This window comes from Gymnoscopelus braueri, assembly GCF_963280865.1.
Source record: "Gymnoscopelus braueri genome assembly, chromosome: 3".
Lineage (NCBI taxonomy): Eukaryota > Metazoa > Chordata > Actinopteri > Myctophiformes > Myctophidae > Gymnoscopelus > Gymnoscopelus braueri.
The window spans coordinates 37,785,137-37,801,326 of NC_137612.1; the positions used below are offsets into that span (position 1 = coordinate 37,785,137).

General features: G+C 42.6%; 1 protein-coding gene across 2 annotated transcripts; it reads left to right on the top strand.

The window, feature by feature from the left end:
• Window positions 1–4,677: 4,677 nt before the first annotated feature.
• On the top strand, window positions 4,678–13,906 carry LOC308082700 (N-acetyllactosaminide alpha-1,3-galactosyltransferase-like). Of its 2 annotated transcripts, none has more exons than XM_080424660.1 (3): window positions 4,678–4,792; window positions 11,932–12,069; window positions 12,564–13,906. In XM_080424660.1, exons 2-3 carry the CDS (start codon window positions 11,990–11,992, stop codon window positions 13,249–13,251), a joined length of 768 nt encoding a protein of 255 aa, XP_080280786.1. In that variant the 5' UTR covers window positions 4,678–4,792; window positions 11,932–11,989; the 3' UTR covers window positions 13,252–13,906. The 2 variants fall into 2 exon arrangements, with proteins under 2 accessions (XP_080280786.1, XP_080280785.1); XM_080424659.1 differs by lacking the exon at window positions 4,678–4,792 and adding an exon at window positions 8,524–8,563.
• Window positions 13,907–16,190: the final 2,284 nt, after the last annotated feature.

Consider the following 16,190-nt stretch of genomic DNA (forward strand, 5'->3'; position numbering starts at 1 on the left):
GATGTTTGTATAGTGTACTAACTGTTGTTGTTTGCACGGGTTCATGCCTATGTTCCCTCAGCCCTATGTTCCCTCAACCCTATGTTCCCTCAATCCCTAACAAAAAAAAATCTTCCAAATTAGGCCCTATGTTCCCTCAGCCCTATATTCCCTCAGCCCTATGTTCCCCCATATCAATTTAGACCCTATGTTCCCTCAGGCTTATTTTCCCTCAACCCTGTGTTCCCTCAGCCCTGTGTTCCCTCAACCCTATGTTCCCTCAACCCTATGTTCCCTCAACCCTATGTTCCCTCAGCACTGCTGTATCTTCCCTCAGCATCACAGATGGCCCTGCCATAATGTGCTGTTGGTGTCACCTGTTGGATCCCCTGAAGGAGGGGGGGCTGCCCTAGTTCTTCTCGGGGTGTCACCCCAAAAGTCAGTCTGTCTGTGTGTCCCGGGCATACCTCGGGCACCGTCCAACCGAACGACCTCAAACTTTGCGCCAATGTTTTTGTTATGTGGGCACCGCCATCCCTGTTTGGCTAACTCGACCCGTCTTTACATCACGATTGTGCCGCTTCGCTAATATAAGTAGCGGCATGTGATAACAATGTATTATAATATCCTATATTAAAATTGGCTAATGGGAGGGAAGGCCAGCGGACGGAGCTCTGACGTCATTCTGACTCAGCCATAAACAAACCACGGCCACATCACTATGACAACATAAACAAACCACAGCCACGTCACTATGACACCATAACCAAACAAATCACAAGTCTGCTCCATATGGGCACAAAAGGGGGCATGCCCATATATGGGCATAACTGATGACCTCAGGAATCTCCTTATATGGTCATACAAGGGACAAGGACTGACAGACAGGGAGGTGGGGACAAAAATAGACTTGGACTTGATTTGGGACTTGAACGCCAATGACTTGGGACTTGACTTGAAAGTGTCCCATTCCCATCAACTATTAATGTTATTAGTTTAATGTAATTAAAACTAGTTGTATTTTTGAAAATGTTCACCTATAATGACATGACCAAAATAGGGACGCCACATTGAAAGTGGTTAACACTAAACTCAGGCAATGCTAAAACAGAGCAATGTTATTGGTATTTTAACTAACTGTATACCTTCAACCCCTACAGTAACAGAAAAGATGTTCATGTACAATTCACCAGTGAACTAGAAAGGAGAACTAACGTCTATTGACTTTGCTTTATTGGCTGTTAGATTAGGTAAATCATATCAGCACTGTTTAATAAATGACTAGACATTACAGTCACTCCTACACAGAAAGTTTGAGTGTATCTAAGGCTAAAGGATACCTTTATGGCTTCCTTATTGTTTCCTTTTATGGCTGTGTTCGTTGTCATTTCAATAGACACTGTGAATAGACTGTGCTGCACAGACACAGAACTTTTTTACCAATTCATTATCGGTTATTGTGAAAATTTGTTTGGAAGATATTCAGCTTTTTTGTGACAATTTAATTATTTCTTCCTCAGCATATGACAAACTTTTCTAAAGTGGTGATATTTAGGTTAAGTTCTGCATCACTTACACAGTACAGACTGCTCCTCCTCACCTATAAAGCTCTCCATGCCCTGCTAGCCCCACGGTACCATGTCAGACCTCCTCCAGGATTACGCCCCAGCGCGGAACCTGAGGTCATCTGACTAGGGTCTCCTCACCATCCCTCACACCAATAAGCGTACCCTCTGTGATAGAGCTTTCAGTGTCTCCCCGTCTCTAGCAAACGTTAGCAAACAGAATATACATTTTCATGTCGAGATAACCAATGTCATCCAATCATGAAAGAGAACTCTTACAGGTATCCTGTACAGGTCAGGATAAACTTTGAGCAGAAAACGAATTGGAATCGGAACATTATAAAATTGAAGCTGATAAATGGGTTCTCTCTCCTGGTAGGGTGAAATTGGTAGCCCACCTGAAAATGTATTTTCTGTTTATTAAAGAGCTGGACAGATGGGGAGACCCCAGTTACTGAACACAAACTCTTTAGCAATTACTGTCAGAAAATAGTGCTTTAACCTTTAACAAACATTTTGTTTTAGCAAAACTATATAACTTAGAGCACCTTTATGTATAAACCTGTCCACACATTTTTTAGATATAAAAAATGTAACCTTTTGTGACAAGCCATGTCTATTGTCACACTCCTATTGTAGGATTCCAAACAGTTCCATGACCCATGTTAAAAATATGTCTATCACTTTTTTAGGTATCTTGCTAAAAAATATCTCATGACAGACAGGAGCAAAAAAATTACCCCATTTTACCAATCTGAGGGAACATAGGGCTGAGTGAACATAGGGCTGAGGGAACATAGGGCTGAGGGAACATAGGGCTGAGGGAACTTGAGTACGCTCCCGTTTGCACTTCTTTAGTTATCACCACTGCTGTGTTGTTTTGTTTAATCTGAGTTTTATCGTTTGTTTTTATTGTTTTATAGCACTGCTGTATCTTCCCTCAGCATCACAGATGGCCCTGCCATAATGTGCTGTTGGTGTCACCTGTTGGATCCCCTGAAGGAGGGGGGGCTGCCCTAGTTCTTCTCGGGGTGTCACCCCAAAAGTCAGTCTGTCTGTGTGTCCCGGGCATACCTCGGGCACCGTCCAACCGAACGACCTCAAACTTTGCGCCAATGTTTTTGTTATGTGGGCACCGCCATCCCTGTTTGGCTAACTCGACCCGTCTTTACATCACGATTGTGCCGCTTCGCTAATATAAGTAGCGGCATGTGATAACAATGTATTATAATATCCTATATTAAAATTGGCTAATGGGAGGGAAGGCCAGCGGACGGAGCTCTGACGTCATTCTGACTCAGCCATAAACAAACCACGGCCACATCACTATGACAACATAAACAAACCACAGCCACGTCACTATGACACCATAACCAAACAAATCACAAGTCTGCTCCATATGGGCACAAAAGGGGGCATGCCCATATATGGGCATAACTGATGACCTCAGGAATCTCCTTATATGGTCATACAAGGGACAAGGACTGACAGACAGGGAGGTGGGGACAAAAATAGACTTGGACTTGATTTGGGACTTGAACGCCAATGACTTGGGACTTGACTTGAAAGTGTCCCATTCCCATCAACTATTAATGTTATTAGTTTAATGTAATTAAAACTAGTTGTATTTTTGAAAATGTTCACCTATAATGACATGACCAAAATAGGGACGCCACATTGAAAGTGGTTAACACTAAACTCAGGCAATGCTAAAACAGAGCAATGTTATTGGTATTTTAACTAACTGTATACCTTCAACCCCTACAGTAACAGAAAAGATGTTCATGTACAATTCACCAGTGAACTAGAAAGGAGAACTAACGTCTATTGACTTTGCTTTATTGGCTGTTAGATTAGGTAAATCATATCAGCACTGTTTAATAAATGACTAGACATTACAGTCACTCCTACACAGAAAGTTTGAGTGTATCTAAGGCTAAAGGATACCTTTATGGCTTCCTTATTGTTTCCTTTTATGGCTGTGTTCGTTGTCATTTCAATAGACACTGTGAATAGACTGTGCTGCACAGACACAGAACTTTTTTACCAATTCATTATCGGTTATTGTGAAAATTTGTTTGGAAGATATTCAGCTTTTTTGTGACAATTTAATTATTTCTTCCTCAGCATATGACAAACTTTTCTAAAGTGGTGATATTTAGGTTAAGTTCTGCATCACTTACACAGTACAGACTGCTCCTCCTCACCTATAAAGCTCTCCATGCCCTGCTAGCCCCACGGTACCATGTCAGACCTCCTCCAGGATTACGCCCCAGCGCGGAACCTGAGGTCATCTGACTAGGGTCTCCTCACCATCCCTCACACCAATAAGCGTACCCTCTGTGATAGAGCTTTCAGTGTCTCCCCGTCTCTAGCAAACGTTAGCAAACAGAATATACATTTTCATGTCGAGATAACCAATGTCATCCAATCATGAAAGAGAACTCTTACAGGTATCCTGTACAGGTCAGGATAAACTTTGAGCAGAAAACGAATTGGAATCGGAACATTATAAAATTGAAGCTGATAAATGGGTTCTCTCTCCTGGTAGGGTGAAATTGGTAGCCCACCTGAAAATGTATTTTCTGTTTATTAAAGAGCTGGACAGATGGGGAGACCCCAGTTACTGAACACAAACTCTTTAGCAATTACTGTCAGAAAATAGTGCTTTAACCTTTAACAAACATTTTGTTTTAGCAAAACTATATAACTTAGAGCACCTTTATGTATAAACCTGTCCACACATTTTTTAGATATAAAAAATGTAACCTTTTGTGACAAGCCATGTCTATTGTCACACTCCTATTGTAGGATTCCAAACAGTTCCATGACCCATGTTAAAAATATGTCTATCACTTTTTTAGGTATCTTGCTAAAAAATATCTCATGACAGACAGGAGCAAAAAAATTACCCCATTTTACCAATCTGAGGGAACATAGGGCTGAGTGAACATAGGGCTGAGGGAACATAGGGCTGAGGGAACATAGGGCTGAGGGAACTTGAGTACGCTCCCGTTTGCACTTCTTTAGTTATCACCACTGCTGTGTTGTTTTGTTTAATCTGAGTTTTATCGTTTGTTTTTATTGTTTTATTGAGCTATTTTCCTGTTATTAATATATATTTTTGTCTGTTTCTCCCCCAAACACGGTGACTGGCGTGCTGCTATCCGGGGTCAACGAGAGCCAGGGGGGTATAGCCGACCGGCTGCAGGGGTTCACCTAAGATCACCATAGCCCACGACCTTAAGGTTTGCTGTGAATGCGAGCACCTCGTTGCACGGTGTCGCGCTGTTTCTTTCTGCTTGCCGTGTGTGTGTGTTTAGTCTTACAGCCGTTTCACACTCGGGTCCCGGGTGCGCACTCCAGACCGCTTGGCAGGTGTTGCGCTAGTGTGAATGTTGCGTATTGTCCCCCGAAACGGATCACCGTTCCGTTCCCGAAACCACCTCCGGAGGCAGTTTCGTATCCGGATCATGCGTTTTCGGGTACGGTACGCTGCAATGTGAAAGCAAGCGTACCTTTAGACGGAAGTGGCCCGCTATTTGGAATAGGTGACGGTATATAAACTCGACAAAAACAGCCAACAAAAACACATCGCAGATCAATCCACAGGGGTTCAACCATGGCCGTAACATATCCACACCAAGCAGTATACAGCAGAGCAGTGCGCTCTGTAGGTTGGAATCCAACCTACATACATGCGGCATCCAACCGTTGGATGCCGCATGTTGGATGCCGTACAGAGTCTGTCAGCGCAGCACCGGTTTGAAAAAAAGAAAAAAGACGCACCGCCATCCCAAGGCTATATCAATGCATTTTGTGATCGCATCGCACAACTAATAGCCTACTAAAACTAACGGGGAATACCAGAAAATAATAATATTTTGACATACGGGAGAAACGATTGGTGCGGATATTTAAATTGGATAAAATAATTATTGCGGTTGGATAACGGGTGGATAATTAATTTGTACATGCGGATTCAGATGACCATGAGAGGCCATCCGCGCATCTCTACTACATATCTTTGCTGTTAGGAAGAAACCCTGTATCCCATATTGCAACTTTTAATGCTTTTTCATCATATATGAATGCCCTATTGTCATACAGTGTCACACAAAAGTAGCAAAAATAGCCAAGCTACAAGCTGAAAATGCGGTGCAATGCGACACATTGAGCTTGTTGATCTGCTATTTTTGATATTACAATATAGAGCAGATAACCACACTGATCTTGCATTGGAAAATATAATTTTATTTTAAATATGAACAAAGGCAGGAGATGCACGTCCCCACAGTTCTTTTTTACACACAGTGCTGGACCCACAAATCATAAATAAATAAAAATAAAAAGGTGAGTCTGCACACAAACTGCTCTACAGTCTTTTTAAATTCTAACCAAAGCTCTAAAGTTAACGTTTCTCCCATGTAGGGCTAATAAATTAATACATAAAATAAGGAGACTCTTTTTAAATAACCAAAAGTGAACTTTCTCTTATTATTATTATTACTTTGGAGACTATGGCAAGCGCGATCCTATCGCACACCTTCCTACATGACCAGCTATGGCTTTGCAGCCCAGAGGATGAGATCTGCACGTAATGCGCGGATGCGCAGATTAAACAACAGACAGGCAGCGTTGAGGAATGCGTTTGTGTCAACTGTACTTGTACTTTTCTTCATAGAGAAAAAGGAGAGCACAGGGCGCATATATATCTATATATATCTATCTATATCTATAGAGAGAGAGAGAGAGAGAGAGAGAGAAAGAGAGAGAGAGAGAGAGAGAGAGAAGTCCGACTTCACTGTATAGGCTACTATAGTTGCCTTTTCATAAATGATATTTTTTTGTACTTAAGCTGTGTGAAAGTTTATAATATTTAGAGAAATTTAAAGTTTCAAATACAAAAGTAGTAGTAGTTGTGAAGGTTAGCAAACTGGACATTTAGACTTAATGTTTCCTGTATCCTCATCTTGCGCTAATGCACACAAGTGTTTCACCAGGTTTTATTTGTGTTGTTTCTCATAAGCGTACATCCGTTGTCCGTCAACAACACAGAAGTCTGTGCATTGACTTCTGTGCGCTCAGTGCGTTCTTCCCGCTTCGGGGCGAGGCTCCCCAAAGACCGTGCACTTACATAGATCGCCTCCCCTCCCCAGCATAGCTCTCCAGCCGCAACCCTATATTTCTGCGCGACCAGCACAAACATTGTCGCATAGTTGATGACGTCTGTGTCCACAGGGGAAACACTATGTGCATGCCGCCACCTGTAGGATCGGGGGTATATATGCATGTGTTCTCTTGTGCGATTGGATCTTGGCCAATGTGAATGCAGGCCAGCATTCGATCTGGGGAACGTTTAGAATGAAAACGGATCCAGTGTGAAGCCGCCCTAGTCATCAGTCTGGGTGAAGGTTAGCTTAGCTTAGTTTCCCCTGCATATGATTGACTGTTGCCTGCCTGCCCGCTTTGAACCCGGATGTAGCTCCTTTGTCCTTTGTTGTGAGTCATTATTTGTGTTGGTTACTTGGGAGGGCAACATTTGTTACATATTATAGTATATTGTGGTTTTATGATTGGATTGTATTACACAGTTTTTTTTTAAATAGTCCTTTATTAAACACATGTACTGAAACTGAAATGTTCTGTGCTAAACTTAAATAAACTTCCATATGTTTGGGGGAATTCATGTCTCAGTCTCATTAACGAACTTGCATATTGGGGAACCCGATCTAGAGGTATTCATGTATTATAATGTCCCTGATACAAACATCATCGGGGTGGCGTAGTCATACAAATTGGCTAAACATAGATCTCTTGCTCGACACCAGGTTACATATCTATTTGATATCTGTCTGTCTGTCTAGTATCAGATTCGGATTCTTCATTGTCACATGATCCATCACAGGTTTACGGGAGTAAAAATGTGTTCTCCACGTCCAGGTGAGAGAAGGCGTGTGAAGAGCCATGGCAATTACATCATCAATGGGTCTATTTTGACAATATACAAATTGCCAGGGGTCCAGGGAGGCTGGATCAAGGGCAAATGTTTGTTCAGCAACACTGTTATGCGTAGTTACACAGCCATTCTGTGCATCTCGCTCTGCTGTTAGCCTATCACAAACACTCAACACAATAGCAGTGAGCATCAGCACTGCAGCCATGAGGTAGGCTGTCTCTCATCTTTAGAAGCAATTCAGTATTTTATTATCTATAATTGACATAATGTATTATATTGTATAATATTATGCCAGCCATGTACAATACATGTTGTCATATGGGTTTAGAAATGATACACTACTTCTAATTTACTGTTTGTTTTTTTTACTAAAATCTACTTTTGTAAAAGCAGAAATACCACAATGTAGAAATACTGTTCCAAGTAAAAGTCCTGCATTAAAATGTTAAGTACAAAAGTATTGGCATCACATTAAAGTACCAAAGTTATAGTACTCAATATGAATGGCCCATTTCACAGATTTTTCAAACATGTTTTAAAAAAAAACTTTTTAGAAAAAAAGCAGGTCTACAAGCTCACAAAACATCACTATGTTGATGTGTTGTGAGCTTGTAGCTGGTAGTAGTCTAAATCTGCAGATGAGATGTAAACTGAGATGTAATTGCACTTGACTAAAATACTTACTCTTTGTAAATATAAATAACTTTTACTTAATTACTTTCCACCACTAGTTTTGGTCTTTCTTTTAGGAGTCACAATTTGAAGATCGTGCTAATATGTGCTATCTGTATCACCATTGTGTTCTGCATAACTTCTCTCCTACATTCAATTGTCAGGTGAATATACTTTTAAATTACATTTTGTTATTCTTCTTCAAGATATAGCATATAAAACCATACTAGATTGCTGTACATTCGGTTATGCTTCTCAGTCAGTAAAAAAACGTTTGATAATGTATGATCAGCTATTTTGTGCCATCTGTTCCTATGAATAAAAGCCCAATAGCCAGTGGAACGGAACTGGATTTGGAGAAGGACATAGATGACGCCCTTGACCTTTGGTAAGCTTGAGTTGTGTTTAGTTTCTGACGGTCCACGTATGATCCATAATATTTAGGGCATAGCAGCATACCATCCGGGCTCCATCATAACCATAAAACATTTGATTCTGTGTCAAAACAATATTTGAAAACCGCAAAAAAGGGTATTTATAAATATAGAATAATATAATTAAATATTCTTTTGACACAGAATCAAAATGTTTTATAGTCATAACTCACCAGGAGCCTGGATGGCTTGGGTCCAGGCTTAAAATAATGTATAAATATTTTTGTTAAATCTCTGGGAAAAATGAATAGTTTTTTTCTGTGGCACCACAAAATGTGATGTGGTGCCGCTGTGTGCTTGTAGATTGGCTATATATTTTAAATGCATATACATGGCCATATATTTGTACATATCTGTCACAAGGCTAAGACCCCAAAAAGCTTGAGAGCTTATTTCCATTGCAATTATTTGAATGCAAATATGACGGTAAAAATGTTTTGTGACATTGAATGGAACAATACACACAAAAACGTCCTCACACAAATTTGCTATTCAAATTGTCACGGTGCGTGTCAGGTGAGGACCCAGAAGCAGAACAAGGCAAGCAGGCAGACCAAGTCCAGTATTTATTTACATCAAACAGGCTTACAGCAGGACAAACATAGGCAGGAACACACACTGTAACCTGACAAGGGTACACTGACCACAGGGAGAATAAAGACACAGACTAAATAGACACAGGTGAAACTCAAAGACAAATCAACACAGGGATTGGCTGGGGCACAACAGGGCACATGTGGAGTACATGACTGACTAATCAAAGAGTAGATGAGACAAGACAGACAACAGCTACAAGGAGAACAGGAAACACTGGGACGATACTACAAAATAAGGTACAGGGATACAGATCCTGACAGTACCCCCCCCCCCCCCCCCCCTCAAGGGATGGATTCCAGACATCCCAAAACGAATGTCATGAGCACCAGCGGAGCCTCTGAGGCGCTGGACGGCAGCAGGTCCTCTGTGGCGCTGAGCTGCCGCGACGGCAGCGTCTCGGTGTCGCTGAGTGGCGGTAGCGTCTCAGCGTCGCTGGGCGGCGGCAGCGTCTCTGCGTCGCTGGGCGGCTCCTGGACGGCTCCTGGACGCACTGGTGGCAGTGGGAAGGACCCCGCCTTCTCCTGGTGGCCTCAAGACAGACAGGTTGAGGGAGCACAGGGTCTGGACAGGTGGGTTCCAGGCTCATGAACCCAAGCCGAACTGATGGAGCAGGCTTGTCGGTAGCCAACTGGAGGCTATTAGCTATTGCGCATGCACGTGCAGCCACGTACATGCGCATGCACGTACATGCGAATGCACATTTGTGGTCGCTGGCGACCGGGTTGCCAAATCATGTGCGTGAAACAAGCGCCGGTGTTGCGACATCCGTGAAACAAGCGGACCATGACGCGCGCATGTGTGTGTGTTGGAACTGTTGCCGGTACCAAGTACTAAGTCACTTTCCATCCCTGATGTACTGTCTGTGCACAGCACACAACCCAAACTGCACATACTTTGGGTGCTCATACCTCGGACGGTTATGGTCTAGTACAGGGCTACTCAACTTAAGATGGCTAAGGGGCCACTCAGCAAAATACCAAAAGTCCAAGGGGCCGCCATAAAAAGTACGGTCCTATTTTGGATTTTTCGATTTTGTAACACACAATAAAATGTATATTTTGACATCATATTCAGGGGTGCACATAACACATAACTTTCCGTTTTGTCAACGGGGGGGGGGGGGGGGGGGGGTTTCAGCACGGTGCCCACCGGGACAGTTTTGTCAACGGGGGGGGGGGGGGGGGGGAGGGGGGTGCTGCGCGAGAAAAAAAGGACGCTTTGCTTCGAAATTCCTCCGAATTTCGCCGTTTTTTTTTCACTCACGCTGTTTGGTGAACCCCCCAAGGTTGGTGCCCTGTGCTGCGCTGCTTTTATCCGCCAAATTTGGGACGTTCACGGCATATTTTTGCACCATTACGGTACGTTCATCATCGGTGACTGACGAGTGCCTCTAACAGCCGCTGCGTGCAGCGGGCTGCGAGTCGCAGCCTGTCTGTGTGTCAGGATGCGAGGCTCACACAATCACAGCATGCGTCCCCCTGCGCCTATGGCTGTACATGGGGCCGACACGTGCTTTAGCGTGAGTGTGTGAGTGTGGCTTCAGGAAGTAAATCTCCAGGCTTTTATTTTTTAGTTTTGCTAAAAAATAAAAGCTTGGAAATTCCGGTCCCAGCTGTTGGTACGCAAAAGCGCCTCGCGTCGTCTGATGTGGTGCTCATTATTTATTTTGGGTGCGCATGCGCACCTGCGCACCAGTTATGTGCACCCCTGATCATATTCTTTTCACTGTACCAGTTTATTTTGTGTGTATGTCCAGTGGCATCAGTTCAGCAAAAGCTAAGGTATGGCAAGGTTAGGGTTGCCAACTCCCAGAGATTGAAATAAGGGACACCTATCCTGGGCGGGAAAATGTGGGGGTCAAACCCCCCCAAAAACCCCAAATGCATAGAAAACTATGCATTATACCTGTAACAATTGACGCACCTGTATGTATGTCTGTCTGTTTGTTTTTGAAAAATGTTTTAGCAACCCATACATTTGAACGGAAATGTATATTTTTAAAATGTATATTTTTATTTTGACCATCGGGCCGCCAAGACGCGGCGTGCGGGCCGCATGCGGCCCGCGGGCCGCGTGTTGAGTAGCGCTGGTCTAGTACATATAATGCATCATCATATATTTCATTAATAATCATAATACAATAATAATAATCCTAAAAACCAACATGAAAAATGCATTGTGATTGAATCGTGGAGCGTGATTCTGCCTTGATTCACGCCCACCCCTATGAATAGTTATATCAGCATGCCCATATATGGGCAATTTGGCATATACTCATGACATCGGGAATCTCCATACATGGCCATAAAAGGGACAAGGACTGACAGACACACAGATCTCCATATCTGTCAAATCGCCAGTGGCACGTACAGTAGGTGTTGCGTCGAACTCTGCGGCCCAAACTAGTAACTTACAATTTGGACGGTTGCATTTGGTCTCCCTGCTCTTCTATTGAGATATTTAGATCCTGTGTCTAGGTGAGACATGACCTTTGACACCATCCTGTTTCTGATTTGACACAAATTTTGACCTTAAGGTCAACATTCTATTTATCCACTGAGCAAGCAGACAGCCTCTATTAGCTCAATGGTAAAAAATATCAGCACTTGCACGGTAGACCAGGATTCAAATCCAGGGTAGAACAGGGAACTTACATAGTGAAGCTTTAATGTGTGTAAATTAATAATCCTTTATACTTTGATATTAATAAATGTCTAAAACACAGGTCCAGAACTGATGTTCAGACAAGCACATACTGGGGAGCTCCTGTTATCTGGGAGGGAATGTTCATCCCAGATTATTATGACAAGATGCACAAGAGGAATAATTCCACAGTGGCACTCACCGTCTTTGCTGTGGGCAGGTTTGTTAAACGTTTGGATAGTAGGCAAAATATTTACAATGATCCAAATGAAGAAAAAGATCATATCTAATATTAATGTTCATAGTACGAGGTCGAAAAGATCAAAGGTCAAGGTCACAATCAATATGTGAGAATGATCGTTTAGCTTCCTATGAGGAGATGATTATGTTTTGGGTTGAAAACGTCAAAGTTAATGATCACAATCAAGGTAAAAACTGAGATAGGATGTGTGAACTTTCATGAAACTTTGTGAAATTATCAGTAGGCTGCCCTAAAGAGATTATAAAATTTGGGTTGAAAAGGGCACATAGTCAAGGTAACAACTGATAGACTAGAACAAGAGATTTGTTGCATGGTTTAGGTGCATCTGTTTAAGGGGATTTGTTTGCTTATCTGTAAAGCAGTTTTATAAGGTCCCATATAAATAAAGTAATACAATATAAGTGTTGTGGAAAAAACAACTGAATTGATATTTGTCTCCATTTCCTTCCAAGGTATCTGGAAGCCTACCTTGGGTCCTTCCTCAACTCTGCAGAACGTCATTTCATGATTGGCTTACCGGTAACATATTATGTATTTACGGATACACCTGAGAAGGTACCAGACGTCAAGCTTGGTCTAGAGCGAAACTTGAAGATTATCAAGGTGGACAAGCACTCTCGGTGGCAGGACATCTCCATGATGCGCATGCAGACAATATCAGATATCATTGAGTCGGACATTCGTCACCATTGTACCCACGTCTTCTGCTTTGATGTGGACCAGGTGTTTGCAGGAAGATTTGGTTCAGAGGCGTTGGGGGATTCTGTGGCTTTGCTCCATGTTGGGTACTACCGCGCTCAAAAGAGCGGGTGGACCTATGACCACAACCCCAAGTCCAGGGCCTACATGGAAATTGGAGATGGAGATTTCTATTACCATGCTGCTGTGTTTGGGGGCTCGTGGCAGAACGTGAAGTCCATCGCGGATGCCTGCTACCAGGGCATCATGGAAGACAAAAAGAACAATGTGGAAGCTCTGTGGCACGATGAGAGTCATCTCAACAAGTACCTGTGGTTGCACAAACCCAGCAAGATCCTCTCTCCTGAGTACTGCTGGGCCCCTGGATTTGCACCCCAGAGTGATGCACGTGTCACCCGCCTTCTCTGGGCGGAGAAACATTATGACAAACTCCGAACGTGAGAGGGACTGCATTGTACAGCTATTGCCTACGCAAGGTGCATTTCTTTCTTCGAGTAGGTGTGGATTGAAACAAAAGCTTTAACAAAGGCATTGCTTGACCTAGCCTTGGATCAAGACTGTCATAGATTTCTTTCAAGGATTCTGACATTGTGTATCTATGAAAGTCTTGAACACTTCCCCAAGATAGTATTTAGAGTTCCATGTTTAAGGCCCGTACATCTCCATAAATATACAAAATTAAAATATAAAGCGATAATGCCAGAGATTTCTTGCATTCCTCAAAGGGTGTAGTGATGGGGCACAGGAGGTGAAAGCCGGTATTACACTCGATGGAAATGAGGAAATACGATGGTATTCAGGCATAGACAGGATTAAAACACTTCTTTATTAAACAATACAGAATATTACGGAACACAAAGGGCCTGTGTGGTTGGGTAACATCTGTGGCTTTGGGGTAAGCGGTTGATATTTTGAATTTGTGCATTTACAGAGATGTACGGGCCTTGAACATGGAACTCCAAACTATCTTGGGGAAGTGTCCAAGATGAAAGAAATCTATGACAGTCTTGATCCAAGGCTATGTTTGACCATGATCTGAGGTAGCTTTTTTTAAAAATAGAATTCAGGTATGTAATACTGCAGCTACTGTGGATGAATCCCTTTAGTATTTGCACATCTTCATCATCATAATCATAACCTTTATTTAAACTCTGAGTTCAATGTAGCCGAGGTAACAATTTAGGCAATGGCATCTGGCACAGTGATTGGTTTTATTATTGTAACGCCCAAACCACACCTATGCATAATGTAAGGGGTAGTGCAGATGTTTTGCGGGTAAGGCAGGTGTCCCAAAATAGCATCACCTAAGCCCCCCCCCACTCCTCGAACTGTTTATTGTAGGCTACATATTTCTTGTTTTTCATACCAGTAACCTGTAAGCTGATTGTATGACGTTCTGCATGGTAGTGTATATCTGTTTTCTTAAATGTCATCATGATTTGAGTGCCTGGGGATCTCATTTTAAATAAGACATTGTGCTTATGAGCGATCCAGTTTAGAGGACCTTGTATCGTGAATTGTACTTCCATGTACTGTTTCCATGTCTTTTCTAAATAAAGTATTCAATCGGAGGCACGGTGGCGCAGTCGGTAGCGCTGTTGCCTCACAGCTAGTAGGTCCTGGGTTCGATTCCCGCCGGGGGACGCTGTGGGCGCTGGGGGCGTGTCTTCTCCTCCGCGTCATCAGCGCCCATACCCTAGGTGGGGTTGGCGAAAGGGCCTACTCTGTGTGGAGTTTGCATGTTCTCCCCGTGTCTCCTAGGGTAGTTAATACCCTCACAAAAACATGTAGTAATCCTGGTCACTATACTGCCTCCCCCATGACAGCCGGGGCGCCTGATGGAGGGGAAGGGAACTGGTTGGAATAACGTGTTCCTTCCACGCGCTACGTCCAACCAGGGAAACTCCCCCCTGTCAGGTGAGAAGAAGGTGAGTTGGCTCTCATGCCTGAAGGAAGCATGAGCTCGGCCCTGGCCTCCCTACTGTGGGGGACTGGTCTAGTGCTGGTGTAGCGCCCAGGATCACTTAGGAAATTGGCACCGGGTGAAAAAAATGGGTTACAAAAATCGCAGGATAAAAAAAATAAAAAAAAAAGTATTCAATCAAGCAAAGGTCCTGCGTGGAGAGCAGTGGTGCCACATTTTGTGAGAGAATTAAGCAACCAGGTCTAGGAAAACAAGCCCAAAAGAAGCGACTATAGGCCACATGTGCACTTTAAACCTATACTGTATAGATTGGCTTTTTAAAAATAGCCAATCTAAAAGCTAACGCATCGCAACGTGACGCGTTGTGAGCTTGTAGATCTGCTATTTTCAATAAATCTTGAAATAAAATGTGGAATATTTTAAAATGTGGGTTAGGCACAAATACATACATTAATTTGGGGGTCCATGACATGAAAATATTGGAGAACCAACCAAAAAAAATTGGAAGCATGAATAAGCAACCATACTTTAAAAACAAGCCCAAAAAAACGCAACCAATTTTTACCAATATTTTTAAAAGTATTGCGTAGCACGAGTAACTCTCTGAATGCTATATAGAGTCTGGAACTACACCTCCCGAAATCCGAGAGAGGAAGCTGGCACTTCCGTTCACAAAAATATATTTTAAAATATCTTTGCATTTTATTTTTTTAATTTCCATTTCTGCTTAGCATCAAGCTATATATGCTTAGATGATTTTGATTTATATTAGGATTTGCGCGACTGTAAAGACGAAACGGAGGGAAAGTGGAGGGAGGCTTCACATAGCTTTATATTTTAATCAGAGCTTCAGAGAGATACGCAAGACTAATAAACGAGCCACACTTAACATTGCACTTCCTCTTCAACCTGAGCATTTGTTTTCTGTTTTGTTTTAGTACATCTTTAGTTGGTGGCAGTTCTCCCTGCCAGATCTTTGTTGGAGACTGCATTTGCTGTTCTATTCAATTAATTATTCTATTCTTTAATAAACTTGTACATTTTTGCATTTCAGTCAGACAACTCTTGGATTAGATTAGAATATATATTTATTGAGCATACTTGAGCATAGATATATTATATGAAGCATATAAGAAGCATATATGAAGCGTATAGTTTGGCGTCAGGGCTCTGAATCTATTCATTCCCTGTAAGCATGAACATTTTAATAAATGTTGCATGCCAAATAGAATTTACAGGGAATGAATAAAGACCCCCATGGCCATGGGGATCTAGAAACAGAGCCTACAGGTGGATACCGGGGAGGCGGTGGGATTAAGAATATTCATGGGCAGCAGCATACAGCAGGTAAGCGATGGCAGCAGATACGGCAGGAGATGACAGCAGAGCAACAGCAGCAGCACGACAACACAGCCAGAGAGAGAAGCCAGAATGAGCAGGTAGGCAGAGAAGTTTA